Below are 26,183 nucleotides of genomic sequence, written 5' to 3' on the forward strand. Positions count from 1 at the left end.
CTCCCTGGCGGTTGATATAGGCCACAGCCGTGGCATTGTCCGACAGGACCCGTACAGGCTTCAACACCAGTACCGGGATGAACTCCAATAACACCAACCGAATGGCTCTGAGTTCCAGGAGGTTGATAGACCACTTGCCTCTGCAGGAGACTAGAGCCCCTGCGCTGTCCTTCCCAAGCAGTGGGCTCCCCAGCCCATCAAAGAGGCGTCTGTCGTGACGACAATCCACTCCGGGGTCACCAGAGGCAATCCTGCAGACAACTTGTCTATCTGCGTCCACCAGCTCAGCGCCTTGCGCACTGCTGGGTCCACGGGAAGGCGCACAGCATAATCCTCCGACATCGGAGTCCAGCGCAGCAGCAGAGATAGCTGTAGTGGTCTCATATGAGCCCTGGCCCAGGGCACTACTTCCATCGTGGCCGTCATAGAGCCCAACAGCTGCACGTAGTACCAAGCCCGAATAGGAGAGGCTACTAGGAACTAGTCCACCTGAGCCTGAAGCTTGACAATCCGATTGTCTGGCAGGAACACTCTGCCCACTTGGGTGTCGAATCGAACTCCCAGATACACCAGGGACTGAGTCGGGCGCAGCTGGCTCTTCTTCCAGTTGATGATCCATCCCAGGGAGCTCAAAAGAGCAACTACCCGGTCCATAGCTTTGCCGCACTCTGCATAAGAGGGGGCTCGGATCAACCAGTCGTCCAGATAAGGATGGACTTGTACTCCTTCCTTTAGCAGGAAGGCCGCTATGACTCCCATTACTTTGGAAAAGGTCTGCGGAGCAGTAGCCAACCCGAAAGGGAGGGCTCTGAACTGGAAGTGTCGTCTCAGGACTGTAAAACGCAGAAAGCGTTGGAGAGGAGGCCAGATGGGAATATGCAGGTACGCTTCCTTGATGTCCAAGGAAGCCAAGAACTCTCCTGCCTTCACTGCCGCTATAACAGAGCGGAGAGTCTCCATGCGAAAGTGCCTCACTTTCCAGGCCCGATTGACCCCTTTGAGGTCGAGGATAGGCCGGACAGAACCTCCTTTCTTTGGTACCACAAAGTAAATGGAGTAACGTCCCTTGCCAATCTGATTTTTTGGCACCGGAACGACCGCACCCAGGCGGATCAGGTTGTCCAAGGTCTGCTGCACTACCACAGCTTGACCGGAGACTTGCAGGGAGAGAGTACAAACCCGTCTCTTAAGGGTTGGCAGAACTCTAGCTTGTAGCCGTCTCTGATGACTTCCAGCACCCACGCGTCTGAAGTTATAGTGGTCCACTCGCCCAGAAACGAGGACAGCCGTCCTCCAATCTGCACTGGGGCATGGACCAAGGCCCCGTCATTGGGTACGAGACCCTGGGGGAGGACCGGAGGGAGCACCTCCGGGACGGCGGTCTCTGCGAAAGGAATGCTGCTTGGGGGAGAAATTCCTCTTGAAGGAAGAGGGGGCAGAGGAACCCGACTTGCCCGGGCGGTACCGATGGGCTTCCTGCAACCGTCCTCTGGAGGTATCGGGACGAGTACTAACCCGAGCCCTGACCTCTGGTAATTTCTTGCCCTTAGACGTGCCGAGATCGGTCACGATTTTGTCCAGCTCGACCCCAAAGAGCAGCTTGCCTTTAAAAGGCAATCTAGCCAGGCGGGATTTAGAGGCGTGGTCAGCAGATCAATGTTTCAGCCAAAGCCACCGCCGCGCAGAGACTGTCTGAGCCAGGCCTTTAGCTGAGGCTCTCCAGACATCATACAGCAAGTCTGCCAAATAGGCTAAGCCCGATTCCAGGGCCGGCCAATCAGCCCTCAAGGAAAGATCCGAGGGGGAAGCCCGCTGCACCATAGTCCGGCACGCCCTGGCCACATAGGAGCCGCAAACTGAGGCCTGCAAACTTAAAGCAGCTGCCTCAAAGGACGACCTTAAGGCCGCCTCCAATCTTCTGTCTTGGGCGTCCTTTAGAGCCGTGCCACCTTCCACCGGCAACGCCGTTTTCTTAGTCACCGCAGTGATTAAAGAATCCACGGTAGGCCACAGATAGGCCTCACGTTCACTCACAGCCAAAGGATAGAGGCGGGACATAGCCCTAGCCACTTTAAGGCTCGTTTCCGGGACATCCCATTGAGCCGCAATTAAGGTGTGCATGGCATCATGCACGTGGAAGGTTCTAGGCGGGCGCTTCGTCCCCAGCATAATGGCAGAGCCAACAGGGGCTGAGGGAGAGACGTCCTCCGGAGAGGAAATCTTCAAAGTGTCCATGGCCTGTAACAACAGGTTGGGCAAATCCTCTGGGCTAAAAAGCCGCGCTGCAGAGGGGTCATCCGCTCCATCCGAGCGGGGATCTATCTCCTCCAAGGAATCCGCAAAGGATCGTTGGGAGACCTCAGATACGCTGCCCTCATCTACATCGGAGGAGACAAAAGTCCTCCAAGGCCTGGAAATCAACCCGAGGGCGTTTACCTCTGGGAACCTCAACCTCTTTATCCGAAGAGGGAGCAGGGGCAGCGTTTTGCATGAGGAAAGCCTGATGCAGCAGCAAAACAAACTCGGGGGAGAAATCCCCCAGACTGTGCACTTCCGCAGCCTGGGCAACAGCCCTAGACGCACTCTCAACCGGCGCTCGCAATAGCGGGGGAGAGACATGCTGCGCATCCAAAATGGCGTCCGGCGCGAAACTCCGTGAAGGAGCCGCGCGGGAAGAACGGCGCTTAACTTTAGCCGCTTTTGTGCCGTCGCCCAAATTAAGGGCGTTCATGGCATTAATGTCTCCAACCTCAAGGGCGGCCCCGAAGAAGCCGTCCGAGCCGCGTGGCCGGCCAAGATGGCGGAGGCGAGGAGCGGGGGATGGGCGTTTATGGCGGGAAAAAACCGCCACGCCGGAGGAACGACCGGGACATTCATCGGTCACTAAACTATCACCCATCAAGGGCGAATCAGGTTGTAAAACCCCCGCATCCCCTCTAGAAGCGCTCCAGCGATCCGGGGAGCGACCCTTTGCGCCCTCGCCCTCCGACGCCATTGCCACGAGGAGAAGAATCGGGGAACCCCCTGCCCGCTATAAAAAGGTAAAATTACCTGCTTGCCGCTCCGAGCTGTAACGAACTGGTGTCCCAGTGAGTAGCTGCAATGAACGTTTAAAGAAACGTCGAATTAAACGCCTTTAAAGACGTTTAAAAATTTTTTTTTTTTTTTTTTTTTTAAACGGAGCCAGCGGGAGGGGGGAGAAAAGGAGGGACCTGGCACCACCAGGTTTGCACTTGCTCAAAAGAGCCCTCAACCCCAGGCCTCAACAAAACCTAAGGATTAGGCTTGGAGGCCTAGCCAGAGCTGCTGCTGTGTGTGACCACCACCTGCTGAGATAGAGAACATACTGAGGAGTTTCCGGCAGCACATGACCACATGTAGGGAGGCAAAAGTTTGCTCTCTATCTCCACCTGCTGGTAGATGGACACAACCCACCAGTCTATGGATTGATCAGCTTGATGATATGGAAGCATCTGTTTGCTTCTTAGAACTGAGTAAAAGAAAGCATTCTTTTGAACTTCTAACACTATATTTAATATTTATTTATTTTGCTCACACCTTTTTCAGTAGTAGTTCAAGGTAGGTTATCATTCAGGTACACTGGGTATTTCTCTGTCCCTGGAAGGCTCACAATCTAATTTTGTACCTGAGGCAATAGAGGGTAAGTGACTTGCCCAAGATCACAAGAAGCAGCAGTGGGATTTGAACCGGCCACCTCTGGATGTCAAGACTGGTGCCCTAACCACTAGGCCACTCCTATGTGTATCTACTTTTCAAAACGTCTCTTACTAACAGCAAAACATAAATTAGTGAAAGCCAGTAATGATTTAAAATGTCACTTATTTGAAGGTGATTAGAGTAGCACAGAAGAGACCGCTTGAATGTAACCTTGAAATGTCTTGATGTTCCTCCTATCCCGTGAGTTTTGAGATACCTCAAAAGTTTCATGAAGCACTTTACCAAACATCTGAAAATCCAGTTATACTACAGAGGCCATTTTAGAAGAGATAGGAGGCATTTACGTGTGTAAATGAACATATATTATATGTGTAATAAGAGATTTTAGATAAGCCACTACTACTTACGTACATGAGTATATCTGCAACATGCAATTCTGGATATGGTAACACATTTTTAAATAATAAAAACGATTCTCTATAACCAGGATTGTCAGTTTTGAGGAATGGTCACTTGATGTTATACCAACTACCAGCATCTGCTCCAACAGAGCTATGATAATTCTGCCCATCTCACTCACAGGCTGAATTTCCAATAATCTGATCACAAACCAAATTAATAAATTTCTTTTCTCTTCATCAAGTCTCAAGCTTGGCTTGAAGAATCTTAAATATTTGCAAACTACGACAGCCAAGATACTTGTAGGATGTAAGGTTAATTTAATTTAGGTTCATTGTTCATAAACCATTTTTTCAATCTGAAGATATACAGAGCAGAGTACAATAAAAATAAATGTAAATGCAAAACAAGTTATTAAATCATCATAAACTTAAGCATAAAAAAATCACCAAGATAAAAAAACACCATCTCTTATTTAAGTTTCATCATGATTTGGTTAAATAAACTAATATTTTTCCTCCTTTATATCAGCCCATAGCATTCCAGTCTTTCCAATATTAAACTTCAGTGGTTGAGGGTATGCAGAAAGGTATTATGAGAAGGAAGGATATGGGTGAATAGCAGTTTTGAAGATTAACATACTTGCCCCGTTTATTATATCTGTTTCAGATTTTGCCATGTACCCTCTTGAATTTTTTTTCCTAATGAGAAATAAATGAGCAAACTTACAGAAAAAGAACTCTGCAAATACACTAGTTAGAAACCGAGAAACAAACTTATGCATCAACTCTACAAAAAGAAGAAAATGATAAAAACTCAAGAATCATGAAAAACTTGCAGGAACTACATCCCTACCTTTTAGATCAACCGAGCAAGAAACTGCAAGACATCTAAGTGACCCCCCCCCCCAAAAAAAAAAAAAAAAAAACAAAACAGTGCTTTATGAAGGAAAAAAAAACAAAAACAAAAAAACCTGACCTCTCTCCTTCAGAATCACAGAGAGAACAGTATCTCATCTTGGATCACCGACGCAACACCTGATGGACACACTTTCCAATCCATCTGAGAAATATGAAAATCAGAATTCAAGCACACCAGAAGAACATGGGAATCAGCAGATCCCCCTGTAGGCAAATTTCAGCTGATCACACCAATGGAAGTGCATATCAAATGGGAATAATAAATCTCCCTGACTACCAATTATCACAGAATGATATCTCTGTACTTGCTAAGGGACTGTCATTTTGTCCTTCCAGCGAACTCTGAAATTCAGCTATACTCAATTCTACAAGAATTCTTTAGAAAACTTCATCTGAAAAGTATATTTTCACAACAGATTGGAATAAAATTTTAAACAAAAGAACACATTTTACCCCACATGATGGACCAAACAAACTAGACAACTATATAGAAAGTTTCAGACATAGGGTGAAATCACAATTTTCCAGCAAATGAAAGAAAATTCTATACAATCTCTCTCCAGCAGAATGAGCTGCCATAAAAACCTACAAAATAATCAAAACATTGTCATCAAACCTGCATACAAAGGAGGCTTTGTAGTGATTATGGACACAAAAATATACTGGAGGACACAGAGAGCTCTGAGACAACACATTCTATAGGAAACTGACTGAGGAACTCATGCAGGATTATACAAAACAGCTTCATACAAGGCACTACAGAATTTCTGAACAAGCAGCTACCACTAGGTGCTCTTCTGGTCACAATGGATGTTGAATCTCTATACTGCAACATTCCCCCCATGCAGATGGCCTAGCTGTATGTGACAAATTCCTAAAAACATCCACCCTGGACCACCAATACACACCATAAACGATTACAAAATTAATCAAATTCATTCTCAACTATTTCTGTTTCAATAATTATTTTTATCTGCAAATCATGGGCACTGCTATGGGCACCAGGATGGTACTACAATATGCTAATCTTTTTCATGGCAGAACTGGAGGAGACATTCTTAAATACATATCCAACTAAACTCCTAAAATACTACCAGTATATTGATGACATTTTTATGATTTGGAGTGAGGAAGATACTCTCAAACAATTTTACACTTCTTTCAATGCATACCACTCCTCAATCAAATTCAAAATTGATTACTCCACAGAAAAATTCAACTCTCTAGACACCACAGTCTCTAATAAACAATGGCTATATAAAAACTTTTACATATAGGAAAAAGACAGATGCAGCGACCTCCACAATTCTAGCTTCTACCCTTCACATACAAAAAAATTCATTATACACAGCCAGGCCACAAGATACCACAGCATCTGTTCTGACCCTAAAGACAGAGAAACACCTAAAAACCATAACTGAATCCTTCATCCAAAAAGGATACAACCCCAAAATAATCTTCAAAAAGATTGCCTGTTCCCTTAAAACACCCAGAGGGAAAAAAAAAAAAAAAAAAAACTTACTGCAGTACAAACATACAATCCAGAGCTAGAAAAACTGAGAAGAATCATAGTAACATAGTAGTTGACGGCAGAAAAAGACCAGTATGGTCCATCCAGTCTGCACAACAAGATAGATAAACTCATATGTGCTACTTTGATTTCTACCATTTTCAGGGCAAAGACCGTAGAAGTCTGCCCAGCACTAGCCCCGCCTCCTAACTACCGGTGCTGCCACCCAATCTCTGCTAAGCTTCTGAGGATGCATTTCATCTGAACAGGATTCCTTTATGTTTATCCTATGCATTTTTGAATTCCGTTACCGTTTTCATCTCCACCACCTCCCTTGGGAGGGCATTCCAAGTATCCACCACTCTCTCCTTGAAAAAATACTTCCTGAAATTTTTCTTGAGTCTGCACCCCTTCAATCTCATTTCATGTCCTCTAGTTCTACTGCCTTCCCGTCTCTGGAAAAGGTTCGTTTGTGGATTAATACCTTTCAAATATTTGAACGTCTGTATCATTGTCACCCCTGTTTCTCCTTTCCTCCAGGGTATACATGTTCAGGTCAGCAAGTCTCTCCTCATATGTCTTTGTAATGCAAATCCCATACCATTTTTGTAGCTTTTCTTTGCACCGCTTCAATTCTTTTTACATCCTTAGCAAGATATGGTCTCCAAAACTGAACACAATACTCCAGGTGGGGCCTCACCAACAACTTGTACAGGGGCATCAACACCTCCTTTCTTCTGCTGGTCACACCTCTCTCTATACAGCCTAGTAACCTTCTGGCTATGGCCACCGCCTTGTCACACTGTTTCGTCGCCTTCAGATCCTCAGATACTATCATCTCAAGATCCCTCTCCTTGCCTGTACATATCAGACTCTCACCGCCTAACACATACATCTCCCGTGGATTTCTACTCCTTAAGTGCATCACTTTGCATTTCTTCACATTGAATTTTAATTGCCAAACATTAGACCATTCATCTAGCTTCTGCAGATCCTTTTTCATGTTTTCCACTCCCTCCAAGGTGTCCACTCTGTTACAAATCCGCAAAAAGGCAAACTTTACCTTTTGTCACTCACAAATATATTGAACAGAATTGGCCCCAGCACCAATCCCCGAGACACTCCACTACTCACCTTTCCCTCATCAGAGTGAATTCCATTAACCACCACCCTCTGGCGACTGTCGGTCAACTAGTTCCTAATCCAGTTCACCACGTCGGGTCCTATCTTCAGCCTGTCAAGTTTATTCAAGAGCCTTCTGTGGGGAACCGTGTCAAAAGCTTTGCAGCAGTCTAAGTAAATTACATCTATAGCACATCCTTGATTCAATTCTCTGGTCACCCACTCAAACAATTCAATGAGATTCGTTTGGCACGATTTACCATGTTGTCTCGGATCTTGCAACTTATTGGCTTCCAGGAAATTCACTATTCTTTCCTTCAGCATCGCTTCCATTACTTTTCCAATAACCGAAGTGAGGCTTACCGGCCTGTAGTTTCCAGCTTCTTCCCTATCAACACTTTTGTGAAGAGGAACCACATCCGCTCTTCTCCAATCCCATGGAACCTCTCCCGTCTCCAAGGATTTATTAAACAAATCTTTAAGAGGACCCGCCAGAACCTTTCTGAGCTCCCTCAATATCCTGGGGTGGAACCCGGCCGGTCCCATGGCTTTGTCCACCTTTAGATTTTCAAGTTGTTCATATACACTCTCTTCTGCGAACGGTGCTATATCCACGCCATCCTCATATGTACTTTTGCCAGTCAATCGTGGTCCTTCTCCAGGATTTTCTTCTGTGAAAACAGAACAAAAGTATTTGTTTAGCAAATATGCTTTTTCTTCATCATTATCCGCATAGCGATTCGCATCTTTCAGTCTCACAATCCCATTTTTAGTCTTCCTCCTTTCATTAATATACCTGATGAAATTTTTGTCGCCCCTCTTTACATTTCTAGCTATTTGTTCTTCCGCTTTCGCCACACCTCTCTCTCTCTTGGCTTCTTTCAGTTTCATCCGGTATTCCTCTCCATGTTCCTCTTCTTGAGTTTTTCTGTATTTCATGAACGCCAACTCTTTAGCCTTTATTTTCTCAGTCACTTGCTTGGACAACCATATCGGTTTCCTTGTTCTCTTGCTTTTATTTACTCTCCTTATATAAAGGTTTGTGGCCATATTTATAGTTTCTTTCAGCCTGGACCACTGCCCTTCCACTTCTCGTATGTCCTCCCAGCCCATCAGCTCCTTCCTCAGGTATTCCCCCATTTTACTAAAGTCAGCATGCTTGAAATCCAAGACTGAGTTTTGAGTGGCTGCCCTCCACTTCAGCTGTTATATCAAACTAAACTGTTTGATGGTCACTGCTGCCCAGTCAACTCTCTAGACACCACAGTCTCTATCAATAATGGCTATATAAAAACATTTATATATAGAAAACAGACAGATGCAGCAACTCCCACTCGGACATTTGACACACTATCACCATTTGTGAACACCAGATCCAGTGTCGCTCCCTCCCTCGTGGGTTCCGTCACCATTCTGAGCAGAGCACTTTGAAAAGCATCCACGATCTTTCTGATTCCGCAGATGGAACATTCCAATCTTCATCTGGCAGATTGAAATCTCCCAGTAACAGCACCTCTCTTTTCTTTCCAAACTTTTGGATATCTGCAATCAGATCTTTATCTAGTTCCTCTGATTGTGTCGGAGGTCTGTAGACAACACCCATGTGGACAGAGGTTCTATCATCTCTTTTTAAGGTGATCCATATCGCTTCTTCCTTTCCCCAGGCCCCTGTCATTTCAGTCGTTGCAATATCACTTCTCACATAGACAGCTACTCCTCCACCTTTACAACCATCTTCCTATATAGATTATAGCCTGGTATATTTACATCCCATTCATGGGAATCATTGAGCCATGTCTCCGTGAATGCAACAACGTCTAAGTCTGCCTCCAACATCAGGGCTTGCAGTTCATGAACTTTATTGCTTAGACTGCGAGCATTTGTGGTCATCGCTTTCCATCTACATTTCAGTGGCGTTTTTATCTTTTGTTTAGTATTTTGTTTAGTCTCATTTCCTGCTGTAAGAAGTGATTTGCTAAGATTGTTGTTCTCATTGCTTTCTTTTCTACTGTCACATCTTGTCTTTAGCTAGGGGTGAGCACTTGAAGTGACCTGCCTCCATATGCCACCCCCGCCTTCTAGTTTAAATGCCTAGAAATAAATTGTCTAAATTTCTCCAAGGATTTTTTTTCCTGCCACACAGTGAGATGTAGACCATCGTTACAATATAGTTTTTTGTTTTTTCCATGTATTGTCCCATCCTCCTATGTACCTTAATCCTTCTTGGTGACACCAGGCTTGGAACCAGCTATTGAAATTTTCAGTACTTTGCAATCTTTTCTCTCCCTTTCCAAAGGTAGGTAGTACTTCAGAAAAAGCTATTGTTTGTATCAAAGGTTTTAACCCCTCCCCCAGCTCCTGAAAAGCTCTCTGCATGGCAAGTGGGGTATTACTGGACAAGTCATTTGTTCCCAGGTGGATAACAACATCAGTGTTTCACTCCTTAGTTTCTTCTCTGATTATAGAGATTATTTGCTTGGTGCTCCTGGTAGCTGAGGAGCCTGGAAGGCATTTAACTTTGCATGGCCCCTTGAACTGTGTGTCAAAGTTAATGCCTATGATAATGGAATCCCCTAGTAGCAACAGTTTCCTGGTATGAGTTTCAATATTAGTGCTTTGGGGGGTGTATTTTCTCTTTGGGCACCTTCTTATCTTTTTGATCAACCTTCATTGCTTTTTGTTCCACCTCAGTTCTATTTTCAGGGACATCACAGTGCTGTAATGGAGCAGAAGAGTTCTGTAGAGGCAACACTTGTAAGGGCAGATGCTTCTGTGCCACATAACGTAGTCTGCCTGAGCCTACCGTGAACCATCTGTTCTTAGGTGGTTTTATCCTTTGAGGCAGTGGTGAGAAGTTGGTATGATTCTGTGCAGTCATAGAAGCTGCTTTAAGTGCACCCAATTCCTGCTTTAGTTTACTGAGCTCCTGTTTTAAACTAGCAAGCGGGAGACAGATAGGACAAGCCTTAAGTCTCCAGATTTGCCTTGAAACTAAAGCACCACAATTATTACAGAGAATAAGTCATCCTGATTGGTTGAAATGGGTATGAACAGATGTACTATAATAGGGTTAACAGTCTACAAGATTGCCTGTGTATGACTGAAGAGTAAAGTTAATGAGTTTTAACTTGTCTATATATGAGTGGAAGACCCTGGGGTGGGTGGGTTGTGGGGGGGGGGGGGGGGGGGGGGGGGTGGTTGGGACTATAAGTCACAGTGAGTCAGCCAAGTGTTGTATCAAAAAAAGGTCTCTAGGTGTGACCAGAAATGAGACTGTCATTAGAATGCTTGTATGTTTCACAGATATATTCTATGTCATCATTTGCTTATTTCTGAATTTCTGATCCGAAGAAAGGTTACCTTCAAAAGCTCATCAGAAATGTATTGTTAGTCCAATACAAAAGGTATCATCCTATTTTCTTTTGTTTTATTTCTTTTTATTTTTTTCCAACAAATTACATGGGAAAGTGTGGAAATTTATATAGCAAGACAAAATACCACAGATTCAGTTGTCGAAGATGTGGAGACCAAAACTGGAGGGTTATGGTTTAAATAACAATTAAAAATTTTTTACAAACCAAAGAAATAAAAGCAACATGAATTAAAAGGATAACCAAAGATAACTCACTGAGACTCCACATTTGTAACGGTAATGACAAACTTACCTCTTCACCAGACAAATAATATGCAGAAAGTAATCCACCAACAAATCGAATGTTTACTTCGAAGACTGAGACTTCGGCATTCTAAGAAAAAGAATAATCATACTTAAAATTTTTATTATTAAAAGGTATAATAAAATACTTGAGAAATACTAAAAACATAACAAACCAACAACTTTGAACTGAAAGAAAAAAGTTAAATGAATAGGAATCACAGATTGTATTATTATAAATATATATAACACAAAAGCTGCAAATATATATATATACATATATATATTTGCAGCTTTTGTATCCCCCATTTTCCCCACATACTTGCAGGTTCAATGTGGCTTACAAGACACCGAATTGGGTCGGTGTTAAACAGGTACAATTAGAAACTGGGTAAGGGAAGGTAGAGGTAGTTGGGAACAATAAAAGACAAAGAAATAAGAAATAACATAGTCTTTTAAATCAGTGCAGGGTTGAAGCAGCTAAGCAGAATCAGAAGGGTAGGCCTTACAAAACAACTAGGTCTTTAAAGTTCACCTGAATTCCTGATGGTCATGTATCCTCTTCAGTCTTTTTGGTAATGAATACCACATTTGAGTACTTAAGTATGTGAAATTGGACGTGTAGGACATTTTATATTTAAGACCAAAGCAATTAGGATAATGAAGATTCAAATAGGTACAAGATGAGCTGATACTATTCCTGGCTGGAAGATCAATTAGGGCAATCATAAAACCAGGGGCATCACTGTATTGTGGACCAGTGTACAAAGTTTGAAGGTAATGCAGGCCATGATAGGGAGCCAGTGCAGTTTCAGTCGAAGAGGTGTAGCACTATCATACTTTTTGTTTTGTTGAATATCAATATACACATACATACACACACACACACACACACACACACACATTTTGAAATAATTAGACCAATAATCAGCTACATCAGCCAGCATTGTTTTAAAGAAATAGTCATTGTGGCTAGACAAAACATGGATATTCAGTGCTGGCATTACAACTGCTGCCGGTGTTGAATATCCCTGCAGTGCAGTCAGGGTCAAAACACTAACCAGACAGTGGTCTGGATAGGTAACTGGATAAAGCTAGGACAGCAATTTTTCTGGTCTAGCTTTATCAAGGTAATTAATTAGAGATGTCTGAATATCCCTGCTTTCTAGATACTTATTGGCTCTGCTTTCACCCTGCTCATTCACTGACTATCCAAGGTAGTCTCTAAGGATATTCAGCAGCACTATCCAGATAGTGTCTCTAAATTTCCATGGCCAGTGCCAACAACTATTTATCCAGATGACAGCTGTAATCTGAGTAAATGGCTTTGAATATTAACCTGTATAGCAGTAAAATCAGTGCCTCTGCATTAAATATATTTTTTAATGGAGGGGGGAGGTTTGCTTATGAGCCACAGAAAAGATGGCAAGTTCATTTTTTTTTTTTTTTTACAGATCTTCATTTTATATATTTTTGTAGTCATCAATTTTTCAATTAAACAACTATTTCCGTGCTTGTTAAGAAATTATACCAATGATTACCGCTCAAGCACTCTATGTATGTTAACACCAATTTTCTTTTTTCAGAATTTCAGAATTCAGACTTCAGATTTCCGGTGCGTTTATTATCTGACATAAACTACACCTCTCCGTTGTAATTTAATATATTAACAACGGGAATCCTCATTAGTCTTAGTTCTAAAAGATTTTTTAAAGTTTTTTTTCTTTTTCATATAAACTAAGCACTTATCTTTTGGCTTTTCTTTGTTGGCTCTACAGTGCGCTTCTGTTTCGTAATTTCTTCGTCTGGAGCATTATCTTTAAAGTGCCAATTCTTGTGCCCTATAAATCAACAACTTTTATTAATATTCCAACTGTGTTAACCCTTATATAAATATATATATATTTTTCACAAGTACTCACAGTTATGGGTTATCGCTACTGAACTTCTCAGTCTTATTTTCTCTTACGTGTGCCACACAATGGCGCCGGTCACATGATTTTATGTCGTCAGACGCCTTTAAGTTTATTGTTTCATGAACTTTCTTAGAACTTTCGAGAAATCGCTTTCCAAAGGTAATGAGGAAACGTTCTTTCAAGATGTTAGAAAGAATTAATTATAAAAATACGTTCCACTCAATTTTATTATTTAATCCTGTAGGGTTTAAAGATTCTAGTCGGTAAATCCAGCGTTGTTCTTTTTGCAATAGTTTTCTGTCTCGATCTCCTCCTCGTATATTTAAAGGGACATGATCAATCACTAAACATTCATATTCCATGAATCCATGTCCCTGATCTAAACTATGTTGCACCAAAGGGGTTTCTCTCTTTTTAAACTTTAAGTTATGTTTATGATCACTCAATCTTGTTTTTAAAGATCTTTTTGTCTTTCCCACGTATAATTTCTGGCATGGACATATTAAGATGTATACTACATATATAGATTCACAATTCGTCTTGTATCTAAGGTCATATTCTTTTTCATTTAGAGGGTTCTTAAACTTATCGGTGGTTCTCATGATGGTGCAGTATTTACATTTCCCACATCTGGTATGCCCTTGTATAATGGTAGTTTTCTTTTCTCTTTTTTCTTGAAGTAACTCTTTGGTGCAACATAGTTTAGATCAGGGACATGGATTCATGGAATATGAATGTTTAGTGATTGATCATGTCCCTTTAAATATACGAGGAGGAGATCGAGACAGAAAACTATTGCAAAAAGAACAACGCTGGATTTACCGACTAGAATCTTTAAACCCTACAGGATTAAATAATAAAATTGAGTGGAACGTATTTTTATAATTAATTCTTTCTAACATCTTGAAAGAACGTTTCCTCATTACCTTTGGAAAGCGATTTCTCGAAAGTTCTAAGAAAGTTCATGAAACAATAAACTTAAAGGCGTCTGACGACATAAAATCATGTGACCGGCGCCATTGTGTGGCACACGTAAGAGAAAATAAGACTGAGAAGTTCAGTAGCGATAACCCATAACTGTGAGTACTTGTGAAAAATATATATATATTTATATAAGGGTTAACACAGTTGGAATATTAATAAAAGTTGTTGATTTATAGGGCACAAGAATTGGCACTTTAAAGATAATGCTCCAGACGAAGAAATTACGAAACAGAAGCGCACTGTAGAGTCATCAATTTTTACAAATATCTAAACCAGTGATGCCATTTTGGTGTTTCTTTTTTCTCTTCTATCACTATGTTTAGTTTGTCAATGCTTAGGGTCAGTGGTTCCCAAACCTTGTCCTGGAGGCATCCCAGTCAGGTTTTCAGGATATTCATAATGAATATTCATAAGATATTTGCATGCCCTGCTTTCACTGCATGCCAATCTCTTTCACCAATATTCATGTGGATATCCTGCACCAGGACCAGGTTTTGGTCCTGACCTAAGCATTACCAATGTGGGATATAGTGGCAAAAGGGAAGAAAACACCAGAATGGCAATCACAGAGGTGTCGATCATAAAGAAATGCAGTTTGAGAACAAGAAAACGTGGCAGAAAGATATAGAAATATTTCCCATCATATATTACTCCTTATTAGTGTAATTTACTGATAGTCATTGTGAAAGGGGTAACCTGGCTACAGCTGGGTGCGATTCCAAGTAGGGCCTGTCAGCTGAGAAGATTCTTCTCTATTTGCAAGTGAGCATTTGTTTGGGGATTCCGGAGGGGAAGGGCGCAACAGCTCTCCCAGGATCTCTGGGAGGACGGCCCGGAGACTCTCGTGCAGAGCGGCTGTGGAGAAAGACGTGGAAGCCGATGCAGGTGTCGATGTCAGAGTCTGTTCCGGGCGTGGAGGCTGTTCCGGGCTGTCCATAGTGGAGCCCATCGACACCTCTTGAACAGAGGGTGAGCGGTCCTCTCGGTGCCAATGCCTACTGGGTGCCGACTCCCTCGGCGACCCAGAGCTCTCGGTGCCGGTACGGGAAGGGGACCGGTGTCGATGCTTCTTCGACTTTTTGGAACGAAGCATGTCACTGGAGCTTCCCGGCACCGATGAGGAGAACGTAGAATCCAGCCGTCGCTTCCTTTGGGCCGAGGCCGAAGAAGGTCGGTCTCGGGGGGGCTGTACCGCAGGAGCCCTCAGGGTAGGGGGAGACCCACCCGAAGGCTCACCGCCACCAGCAGGGGAATGGACAGCCCTCACCTGCACTCCAGTCGAAGCACCATTGTCCGACGACATCAGCAGAAGTGGAGGTCCCGGTACCACTGACGCCGACGCAGCCTTCCGATGTCTCAGCCCCGATGCAGAGGGTCGATGCCTCGATGCAGTCGCGGCCAAGGACGGAGGTCTAGACGCTGTCGACGTCGATGCACTCTATACTCCCGGTGCCGATGCCGACGAAGAGCTCGAGAACAAAACGTTCCACTGGGCCAATCTCGCTACCTGAGTCCGCTTTTGTAAAAGGGCGCACAGACTACAGGCCTGCGGGCGGTGCCCAGCCCCCAGACACTGAAGACACGACGCGTGCCTGTCAGTGAGCGAGATTACCCGTGCGCACTGAGTGCACTTCTTGAAGCCGCTGGGAGACTTCGATGACATGGGCGGAAAAATCACGCCGGCAAGATCAAAACTCATGATTGCGTAAGGCACCAAAAAGAGGGGGAGAAAAAATTCGACCCGAGGCCTCAAAAGGGCCTACCCCGAAGACGAAAAGAAACTTACCGGGGCAAAGACTGAAAATAGAGGAAAGGGAAAAACACCGAAAAGGTCTTCTTCCGAAATCCTTTTTTTTTTTTTTTCTGTAGCGAAAAGTCAAAAGAGACGCGCGAGGTCAACTTAAGGGGCGCGATCGGCGTAACACGACCGTACCGAGCGCGGACAAAAGAAGACTGGCCGGCACGAGCCGGTTTCAGGCGGGAAGACGGCCGCGCATGCGCGGTGCGCATCGGCGCGCAAGGGCTAGCAAAGGCTTTTGCTAGTGAAGATTCCGATTGGAGGGGCTGCCGTGGACGTCACCCATCAGTGAGAACAAGCAGCCTGCTTGTCCTCGGAGAATGATTATGCCTATCACCACTTTACAGGGCAGAACAGCTATAAGCTTTGTTAGACTGTAGAATGTGCACACAATTAAAATTATAGGTGCCATTAGAACAGGTCATGCTAAGCGGAACACCCCAATGGGGAATCTTTTGGATCCTAGAAGGCCTGAGTGTAGAACATATGATAATCAACCCTTTTACTACATTGATATTAAATATATAGGAAACTGTGCGACGTAGGCTGCTGAAAGTGAAACGGTTTTCTAGGTATAATGCCATCTGATATACTGCATTTGAGTCAGGAAATACTTTTCTAGACTATAGAACATGGGAAGATAAAGGTATAAACTGTTTAGGTCAATTCATACTGATAAGACCATGACAACATTTGAAGAACTCAAGGTTCAATATGGCATGAGCAACAGGAAGATGCTCTATTATATACAGATCAATTAAGGAGTGAATCTCTATTATAAAAAGACTATGCTGAAAAACACACGTCCAAAGTACTTGCCTATTTGTTTATTCTTTGGACGTGTGTTTTTCAGCAAACAGTCTTTTTATAATAGAGATTGACTCCTTAAATGATTGGTGATTAATTCTCTCTCTTGGAGGGATTTTCAGCTGCTATTATATACAGAGGCATCAATTTGAAGGGGACTTGGTAGAAGTGAACCCCATTTGAAAAGTTTGCTAACAGTTTTAGAGGCAGGAGGAATTCTTTGTCTAACCCAGTGGTTTCCAAACCTGACCCTGGAGGCACCCCAGCCAGTCAGGTTTTCAGGATACCCAGAATGAATACTCATTACAGAGATTTGCAAGCACTGCCTCCACCTTATGCAAATCTCTCATGAATATTCATTCTGGATATCCTGAAAACCTGACTGGCTGGGGTGCCTCCAGGCTCAGATTTGGGAACCACTGGTCTAACCCAGTGGTGTGCTCGCGAAAGCCGGTTGTTATTTTTTTCAGAATTTTGGAAGCTGGTTGTAAAGTAGCTACTTAACAACTGGCTCCCAAAATTTGGGCTCTGGTCCACACCTGTTAGTGTCGACGGCGTCCCCCTAACCCACCTCTCTTCTGTAGCAGCTTCGGGCGAAGCGAATCCGCGCTTAACACTGCTTTAAAAAAAACAAACAAACAAATTAACACGTCAGCAGGAACAGGCTGCTTCAGCCAATCCCAGGGGCCTTCCTTCAGCCTTCGGGGGCGGAACATGTTGAAGGAAGGCCCCTGGGATTGGCTGAAGCAGCCTGTTCCTTCTGACGTGTTAACACTGCTTTAAAAGATTAAATGGAGTTAGCTACTGTCTTCTGGGCCCAAGGAAAAATTAGCAAGTCGTAGCTTCAGCTAAACCTGTGAGTTCAACTTCTCTGAGACAAGGAAATGACTATGTTACTTGAATTGCAACAGAGAATAGGTTTGGATATGGAAAATAAGTAATTTAATAAAAGAAGTAAAGCAACCACCTTAAGTCGCCATGGGGAACTGGGGAATGGAGGAACTGATTCCTCTGGTGAACCAGCTGCAGATTGCCTTCGCAGCTATCGGGCAGAACTGCCAGCTGGACTTGCCTCAAATCGCCGTGGTCGGGGGACAGAGCGCCGGCAAGAGCTCGGTGCTGGAGAACTTCGTGGGCAGGTAAAAGGCCAGTGAGGAAATTGCCGTAACGGTGGTGGTTGCTTGTATCCTCTGTGCTGCTGCTGCTTCTGGGTTTGGCACGTTGCCGAGTTCTGTCTCTGGTTATTAGGTTACCAGTGCAGCTGCTTTGGGATGGAAAGTGCGAATGATAGAGCAGCTTGGTCCAGTCAAATTGTTTCCTATACAGAAACGTCTCAAGGTGCAACGGGTGGGGCCTTGGTGTCACTCTCTGCAGCTTGTTTCGTATGGGACGTGCTCAGCCCATGAGTATACCCATCGCACCTGCATATTGTGGCGTTACAGTGCAAAGTATTAAGAATTAATATAAACACTGGACCAACCAAGACTCCTTTGTAAACGCTTACCAACGTGTAGAACTGAAGCGGCTTTAACTCTTTAGTGTCCAATGTTCATCAATCTGTTCCCACATGGTTTATTACGGGAACATTGGACACTAAAAATGTTTCAAAATAAAGTGGTAAGGTAGGGAGAAAGTAAACTCTTTTTTTTGTATATGTTCGATAAACACTTTTTGTTGGTATCCAGTGTTGTATCACTTAAAAGCTAATAGAAGCCTTAAATAATACCCATCTTAATCTCAGTAATGGATGTTCATTCTTTTTTCCCAAACTTTGCTTTTTAATTTTCTAGGGTGGATGGTATGGGACACCAGGAAACCTGAACTCTTATCAACTTTCATTATAGAGTTTGGAATATGTCCACTTTGAGAATCAGGTGCTCAACATTAAAAGTTTATATTTATTTACTTATTTATGGCATTTTATCTCACATTAAACATGAATTAGATTGGAACCTGGGATCATTTAATTTTTTTCCTGGAGTAATGCATTGCCCCCCCCCCCCCCCAGGCTCTCTCCCGGGGAGGGAGCAGAGGTGGACCGGGGGGGGGGGGGGGGGCGCAGAGGTGGACCGGGGAGAGATCCTGTTAAACATTTACCAGCACACCACTGGTCTAACCTATAAATAATTCTATTTGAAAAACCCACTCCCCCGGCAGCATATATTAGGAGCTGGGAAAAAGACTTGGGTAGAAAATCCTCAAGGATGACTGGGAAGAGATTTATACGATAGTTCAATATACCAGTGCATCTGTACAGCTCCAAGACTCTTACTATAAAATTAGTGTACAGAGCATACATTACTCCAGTGAGGGTTAAACAATGGTACAAGGAAGGGGTTGTGCTGGAGGGGCTGTGGGTAACAAGCGGCATGGTTTTATATATGGTATGAATGTCCTGTGGTGCAAAAGTTTTAAGCTGAACTTTGAAATCAATAAAAAGGGCAATGTATCAAAATGTACTCCAGAATCCTGTCTTCTACTACTACTACAACAACCAACCATTTCTGTTGAGCTACTAGATGGACGCAGCGCTGTACATATTATATGCAGGTACTTTCTCTGTTCCTAGTGGGCACACAATCTAAGTTTTTTTCTCTCTTTTTTTTTTTTTTTAACTAAAGCTAAGTCCTATTATTCATTATGGTTTAGTAGCAGCAAGGTGGGTGATAGCAAGGGACTGGAAGAATACACTAGGGGGGGGAGAGAAGATGTGGCAATTAAGTTATGGTAGATCTATACGATGGATAGAATTAAAGCCCTAAGAACTCAATTTCATTAGCATGGAAATCCATGAAAACCTGGTACAAAAATGACTGAGGTACTAGAAGGTGTATTTCAGCTGGTATGTGTGGGGGGGATGTTGTGTGAAGTATATATGGATTACACTTTAAATAAATAGAAGGGGGTCAAAGTAGTAATACATGATCATTACCATGCTATAGCTTTCTTTCCCAACAGATATACTGGGGGGGGGGGGGGGGGGGGGGGGGAGGTAAGTAGGGGTACAAACATTATGTTATGTTGCTCTAAGGCTGGATTGCAGAAGAACTGTGGTAGTTTTTGAGGATCACGGAAAAGACTACCGGATTAAACTCAAAGAAGTGAAGAGGGAAATATGTCTAGCGAAAACGCAGGCAGAAGAAAAAATGGCTCAAGATGTATAGATTGGTGACAAGACCTTTTTCAAATATATAGGAGAAAGGAGAAAAGATAGGAATGGAATTGTAAGACTGAAGGGTGCTGAGAATAGCTATGTGGAGAGTGATGAGGATAGAGCGAACGTGCTAAACAAATACTTCTCTAAGGTGATCACAGAATAAAATCCTGGAGAAGGAGGGAGTATCTGGGAATGGAGTGGCTATTGCGCCGTTCATGAAAGAAAGCGTTTACAAACAGCTTGAGAATCTGAAAGTGGACAAAGCTATGGGGCTGGATAGGATACATCCCAGGATACTAAAAAAGGCATATTTTCAAAGCACTTAGCCTTCCAAAGTTCCATAGGTTTCTATGGAACTTTGGAAGGCTAAGTGCTTTGAAAATATGCCTCTTATAAGGGAGCTCAGACAAGTCCTGATGGGACCTGTTAAGGATTTAACAGATCTCTAGAGATGGGAGAGGTTCTGTGGGATTGGAGACGAACTGATGTGGTCCCTCTTTAGAAAAGCACAGACAGGAAAGAAGTGGGAAGCTACAGGCCAGAAAGCCTAATTTCGGTGGTAGGAAAAATATTGAAACCACCGCTGAAGGAAAGGATAGTTAACTTTCTAGAAGCAATCGGGTTACAGGTTCTGAAACAACAGGGCTTTACCTAAGGAAAATCCTGCCAAATGAATCTGATTGACTTCTTTGACTGAGTGACCAAAGAACTGGATAAAGGACATACACTACATTTAAAGCCTTCGATACGGTCCCTTCACAGAAGACTCATGAATAAGCTGAGAGGACTGAACTTAGGACCCAAAATGGTGAACTGAACTGGAAAGTGGTTGACTGACAGGCGACAGAGGGTGGTGATAAATGGAATCCACTATGAAGGAAAGGAAGGCGAGTATGGTCCTTGAGCCGATTCTGTTTAATATATTTGTGAGAGACCTTGCTGAAGGGTTAGAAGGAAAAGCTTACCATTTTGCAGATGACACAAAGATAACCAATAGTGTGGATACCCTGGAGGGAATAAAAACTATGAGAAGGGATCTCCAAACGTTGGAAGAATGGTCAAGGGTATGACAGTTAAAATTTAAGCCAAGAAGTGCAGAGTGATGTACTTGGGGTGCATACATCCAAAATAAGTACCAGATAGGAGGGGAGAAATTGGTAAGCTCAGCTCAGAAGAGGGATCTTGGAGTGATGGTCTCTGAGGATCTCAAGATGATGAAACAATGGAAAAGGCAGTGGTTGCGGCTAGAAGGATGCTAGGCTGCAGAGAGAGGGGTATAAAGTATTGAAGAAAGGAGGTGTTGATGTCCCTGTACAAGTCATTGGTGAGGACCCACTTGGAGTATTGTGTTCAGTTTTGGAGGCCATAGCTTGCTAAGGATGTAAAAAGACTTGAAATAGTTCAAATAAAAGCTACAAAAATGGTATAGGGTTTGCGTACCAAGACATACGAGGAGAAACTTCCTGACTTGAACATGTATACCCTTGAGGAAAGGAGAAATTGGAGAGATATGATAGACATTTATTAATCCGTAAACAAATATTTTCCAGAGACGGGAATGTAGTAGAGCTAGAGAACATGAACTGAGGTTGAAAAGGGGCTGCCTCAGGAAAAATGTCAGGAAGTATTTTTTTCAAAGAAAGGGTGATAGATACCTAGAATGCCCTGCCATGGGAGGTGGTGGAGATGCAAATGGTAATGGAATCCAAAAATGTGTGGTATAAACACAAAGGAAGCCTGTTTAGAAGGAATGGATCCAAAGAAGCTTAGCAGAGATTAGGTATCAACACCAGTAATTGAGAAACAAAGCTAGTACAGGGCAGACTTCACCAAGGAAGATTTGGGAGAGATGCCGGTGCCAGAAATGGTATTCAAAGCTGATGAGACAGAGAAACTGAATGAAATCTCTATAAACCTGGAGAATGTAATGGGGCGGTTCTACAAATTGAAGAGTAGCAAATCTCCTGGACCAGATAGTATTCATCCCAGAGTACTGATAGAACTGAAAAATGAACTTGTGGAACTATTGTTAGTAAAATGTAATTTATCCTTAAAATCGAGCGTGGTTCCGAAAGATTGGAGGGTGGTCAATGTAACACTGATTTTTAAAAAAAAGTTCCAGAGGATTTCTGGGAAATTATAGATCCGTGAGTCTGACATCGGAGCCGGGCAAAATAGTAGAAACTATTATAAAGAACAAAATTAGAGAGAAAATTCAAAAGCATGGATTAATGAGACAAAGCCAACATGGGTTTAGTGAAGGGAAATCTTGCCTCAACAATCTATTACATTTCTTTGAAGGGGTGAACAAACATGTGGATAAACATGAGACAGTTGACATTGTGTATCTGGATTTTCAGAAGAAGCTTGATAAAGTACCTCATGAAAGACTCCAGAGAAAATTGGAGAGTCACAGGATAGGAGGTAGTGTTCTATTGTGGATTAAAAATTGGTTGCTATTTCTATATGTTCATGGTTCCTGACTTGTATGCTGTATTCCTAATTCCTGCTCACCTTAATCCTGTGAGATACATCAATCTACAGTATGCAAATAAAAGATAAGTTATTTTACCTATATTAAATGTCTGAGTGTTATCTGCACATATCTCTGGGAAACAAAGAACTGTAATAGCCATGGAGAGACAGTATAGATTGCAAGTAGTAAAGAACTTACAGCAGGCTGCCTCATGACTCAGATTGGGAAGGCAGAATAGGCTGTAGTTGAGAGTTTGTAGTAGAGGCTGTCTAGCAGGCAGGCCATAGAGGCTGTGGATTAGTTGTGTGCAGTGCTGACAGTATAGGTGGCTGCCTAGCAGCTCACATCATAAGCCTAAGCCCCCTCATGATAAACTAAGATAGAACTCCTGACACTGAAGCAGAAAGCTCCTCAATGGAAAGCATTGCCAGTGCCTCATAAATAAGGGTACTGAGCTCCTCTTTACGAAGCCTCAGCACTTTCGGATCATTCCCCTCCTCAGGAGGGAGCTCTCTCTCCTCTAACAGCTGCTTCAATGATGGCTCCCCTGAATAGACTGAGGCCACATCAGATAAGGGAAAGGGAATGGGACGATATACTGCCTTTCTGGGTTTTTTTTTTTTTTTGCAACTACATTCAAAGAGGTTTACATAGTATATGCAGGTACTTTGTACTTGCCCAGAGTCACAAGGAGCTGCAGTGGGAATCAAACCCAGTTCCCCAGGATCAAAATCCGCTGCACTAATCACTGGACTACTCCTAGTAGGGAGGGAGAAGCAGAGATAGACTTCCAGGACTGGGCAGATGAGGCTAAGTGAGATTTCTTAGGAGCTGGAGGGGCAGTGGGGCGAGAAACTAACGCACCTTGCAGCAACTCTGTCCCTGTTTCAATAAATAGGCCAGGTGTATGAGAACATAAACTCCAGAGAAAACAAAGATCCTGATGCAGCTGAATGCTCTGTTGGGCCTTGAGGCTGTAAAATGACAGCTGTACTCCATATGTGGATCAGACAGAGGTTGCTCCTCACTGCCAGTCGGCACCAACAAATTAGTGCCCATTCCCACGCTTCTCCTGCATCAAACTGCGTACCAGCCCTGACGGAGAGCCCGAAACCCCCGGCATATATGTATTCTGTGCCAAATCAGAAAATGTGCTGCTGATGACCACTGCATCCACGTCCCGTGTGATTTCCAGTATGCACACACTAACGCCTTGATGCCAGCCGGCGGGTCCCACAGCAGGACCACCACTTAACTGCCTCTGCGGGAGTCGCCATTCACCCAAACTAGCACGAGAACAGCACAACGTGTCCCAAACGGTGAGTCAGGATCCATCCCCTTACCAAGTAGAACTTGCAGCCCTCCAAGCAGTTGAGTCAAACTTTTAGTCAGACATTACTACCGGCTGCTTCCCCCAAGCTCACAGTCTACACTTACCACTGCTCCCCCCAAGTTCATAGTTTCCACAAGTCTTACCACAGATAAGAAAGGTTGAGGACCAACACAGCAAACCTCTTTCCTTTTTTTTTTTTTTAAGGTTGCTGTGCTGTAAAAGGAGAGCTCCACAGGAAACTAAGACTTAAGTTCTATAGCGCTACTAGACACATGCAGTTCTGTGAACAGGAAACACAGGAGAGGTGAAGGGAGGGAAGAAGTAAATTCACGGGGCACCAGAGACAAGGCTCTGAAGATCTCTAGAACAAGGCTCTGAAGATCTCTAGATATGACTGCTGACTCAAGCCACCCATAAAGGTCAACTGGGAACCAGTTGACCAACTGGACCAGGAGCAAAGCACTCAGAACAAGAGGCTGAAAAGTGTGTCCATCTACCTGCTGAAGATAGAAAATACTGAGGAGCTGAACTAGATGCCAAGAGAGGATTTCCTTAGCGTCCCTCCGGACCAGCCCAGAATGTGACTGATGGGTTGTGCACGCCTTCCAGCAGGTGGAGACTGAGAAAAAAACTGACTCTAGCGAGCCAATAAGAGCCCTTGCCAGCCAGAAAAAGATCCAGTAATCTCAGTCTCCAGCAGGTGGAAGGTGGCGAGTCCTTCAGTCTCATTCTCTCTCTATTCTGTCATTTAATTTTTTTCTGGTAAAAGGTTATTTCTGTGCAACTTTTGAAAAAAAAAAAAAAAACCTGCTTGGAAAAGGCTGAGGCCTTTGGGGGTCTCAGTTTGCCTCGGGGGTGTCACACTCGGGTGTCCCAGTCCCTCCCCGAAAGAAAGAAAATAAGAAAATAGGTGCTTTGTGAAGCATTCTGTTTTGACAGTACAGCCTAAGATAAAGTTTCCTCCAGCTCTTTCCTGGGAAGACCTATAGAGGCAGGGAGAGGCAGCTACTTTTATTTGAGAAAAGTAAAAGAAATCCTGGCTTTGGGTCCGTGATTTACAGCCCTGCTGTTTTTGGCTGGATTTAGGCAAGCAGGGCAGCTCCTTGAAGTGTTTGCTTTCAAATGGTGCTTTTACTTTCATTTTCGCATTTATCAGCTGTTCCGATGTTGGAGAAGTTGCAGCGGTGCTCCATCTGTCAGTGTCGGGGCCTCGGGTCGAGCGGCGTCTGCAAGATCTGCACCACGGCAGAAATTTTTGAGGAGCAGGGTGCAGGACTGGCTAAATCAGCGGCGGCAGCGGTGGTGCCGGCGAAGGGGAGGGCCAATTCGGGTGTCTGTAATGCGGTTGCATCTCCCTCTCCCTCGAGGTCGGTTTTGGCAGGAACTTCCGCCATTTTAGATTTTTCTGTGTCAGACGCTCCCCGGGCCTCTCTGCCTTCACAGTCTGCTGCTCCAACTCCCGTTTTGCCTCAGGGGGTAGCTGGTTTCCCTCCTGAGTTTGTGGTACAGATGTACCAAACCTTCTTGTTACACCAATCGGCCCCTACTGAACCTCCAGCTAAGAGATCTCTGGAGAGTTCTTCTGTGCCTTTAAAAAGGGTCAGGCAATCTGTGCAGGCAGAGCAGGATCATTCCTTTGATCCTAAGCAGGAGTTACCTTCTCTGGCAGCGGAGACATGGTTCCCTGAAGAGGTTTTTTCTGAGGATTTTAATCAGGCAGTAGATGGAGAAGAATCCCTTCCTGTGGGGGGGGGATCCTTCGGTGGTAAGAATTTTTCATAAGGATGACCTTCAGGAGCTTATTTCTCAAGTTTCGTCTACCCTCCGGTTTGACGACCAGGATACCCCTGTGGCTGAGCCTAGAAAGGTGGATTTGTTAGTCAAGGGTATTCGCACGGCCAGTAGGTCTTTTCCCATGCATCAGGATATTCGAGATATTATTCAGGCTCAGTGGGAGTTTCCAGATTCTGCTTTTCGGCTTGCTAGGGCCATGGGCAGGCTTTATCCGGTTCCTGACTTGGATAAAGATCTCTTACGCTTTCCTGTAGTGGATGCAGTAGTTTCCGCCGTTACTAAGCGCAATACGGTTCCGGTAGATGGTGGCACAGCTCTGCGGGACCCCCAGGATCGTTGGATTGAATCCTTGTTGAAGAATGCTTTTGATGTTTCAAGCTCTGGCAGTGCAGGCTGCCATTTGTGGTTCCTTGGTCACGAGAGCTTGTTTCCGGTGGTCTGAGAGGTTATTAGACCACTCTTCAGATGATCTTTCCGCTATTGATAATGAAGTGGCCAAACTGGAAATGGGTGCAGCGTTTTTGGCAGATGCTCTTTATGATTTGCTTCGGGCTTCTTCAAAGTCTATGGCTTTTTCTGTGGCGGCTCGCCGTACTCTTTGGCTCCGTGGTTGGTCAGCAGACGCGGCCTCTAA

At 43.9% G+C, this 26,183-nt stretch overlaps 1 protein-coding gene across 1 annotated transcript in view; it reads right to left on the bottom strand.

Moving 5' to 3' along the window:
• The window catches only part of MAN1A1 (mannosidase alpha class 1A member 1), a 309,444-nt gene that overhangs the window by 189,393 nt on the left and 93,868 nt on the right, over positions 1-26,183 (bottom strand). The window contains exon 4 of the mRNA XM_030198560.1: positions 11,295-11,375. Within this exon, the coding sequence (XP_030054420.1) occupies positions 11,295-11,375 (81 nt within the window). The remainder of the gene's footprint in view (positions 1-11,294; positions 11,376-26,183) is intronic.

The sequence above is a fragment of the Microcaecilia unicolor genome, chromosome 3 (genome assembly GCF_901765095.1).
Source record: "Microcaecilia unicolor chromosome 3, aMicUni1.1, whole genome shotgun sequence".
In the NCBI taxonomy this organism is placed as follows: domain Eukaryota; kingdom Metazoa; phylum Chordata; class Amphibia; order Gymnophiona; family Siphonopidae; genus Microcaecilia; species Microcaecilia unicolor.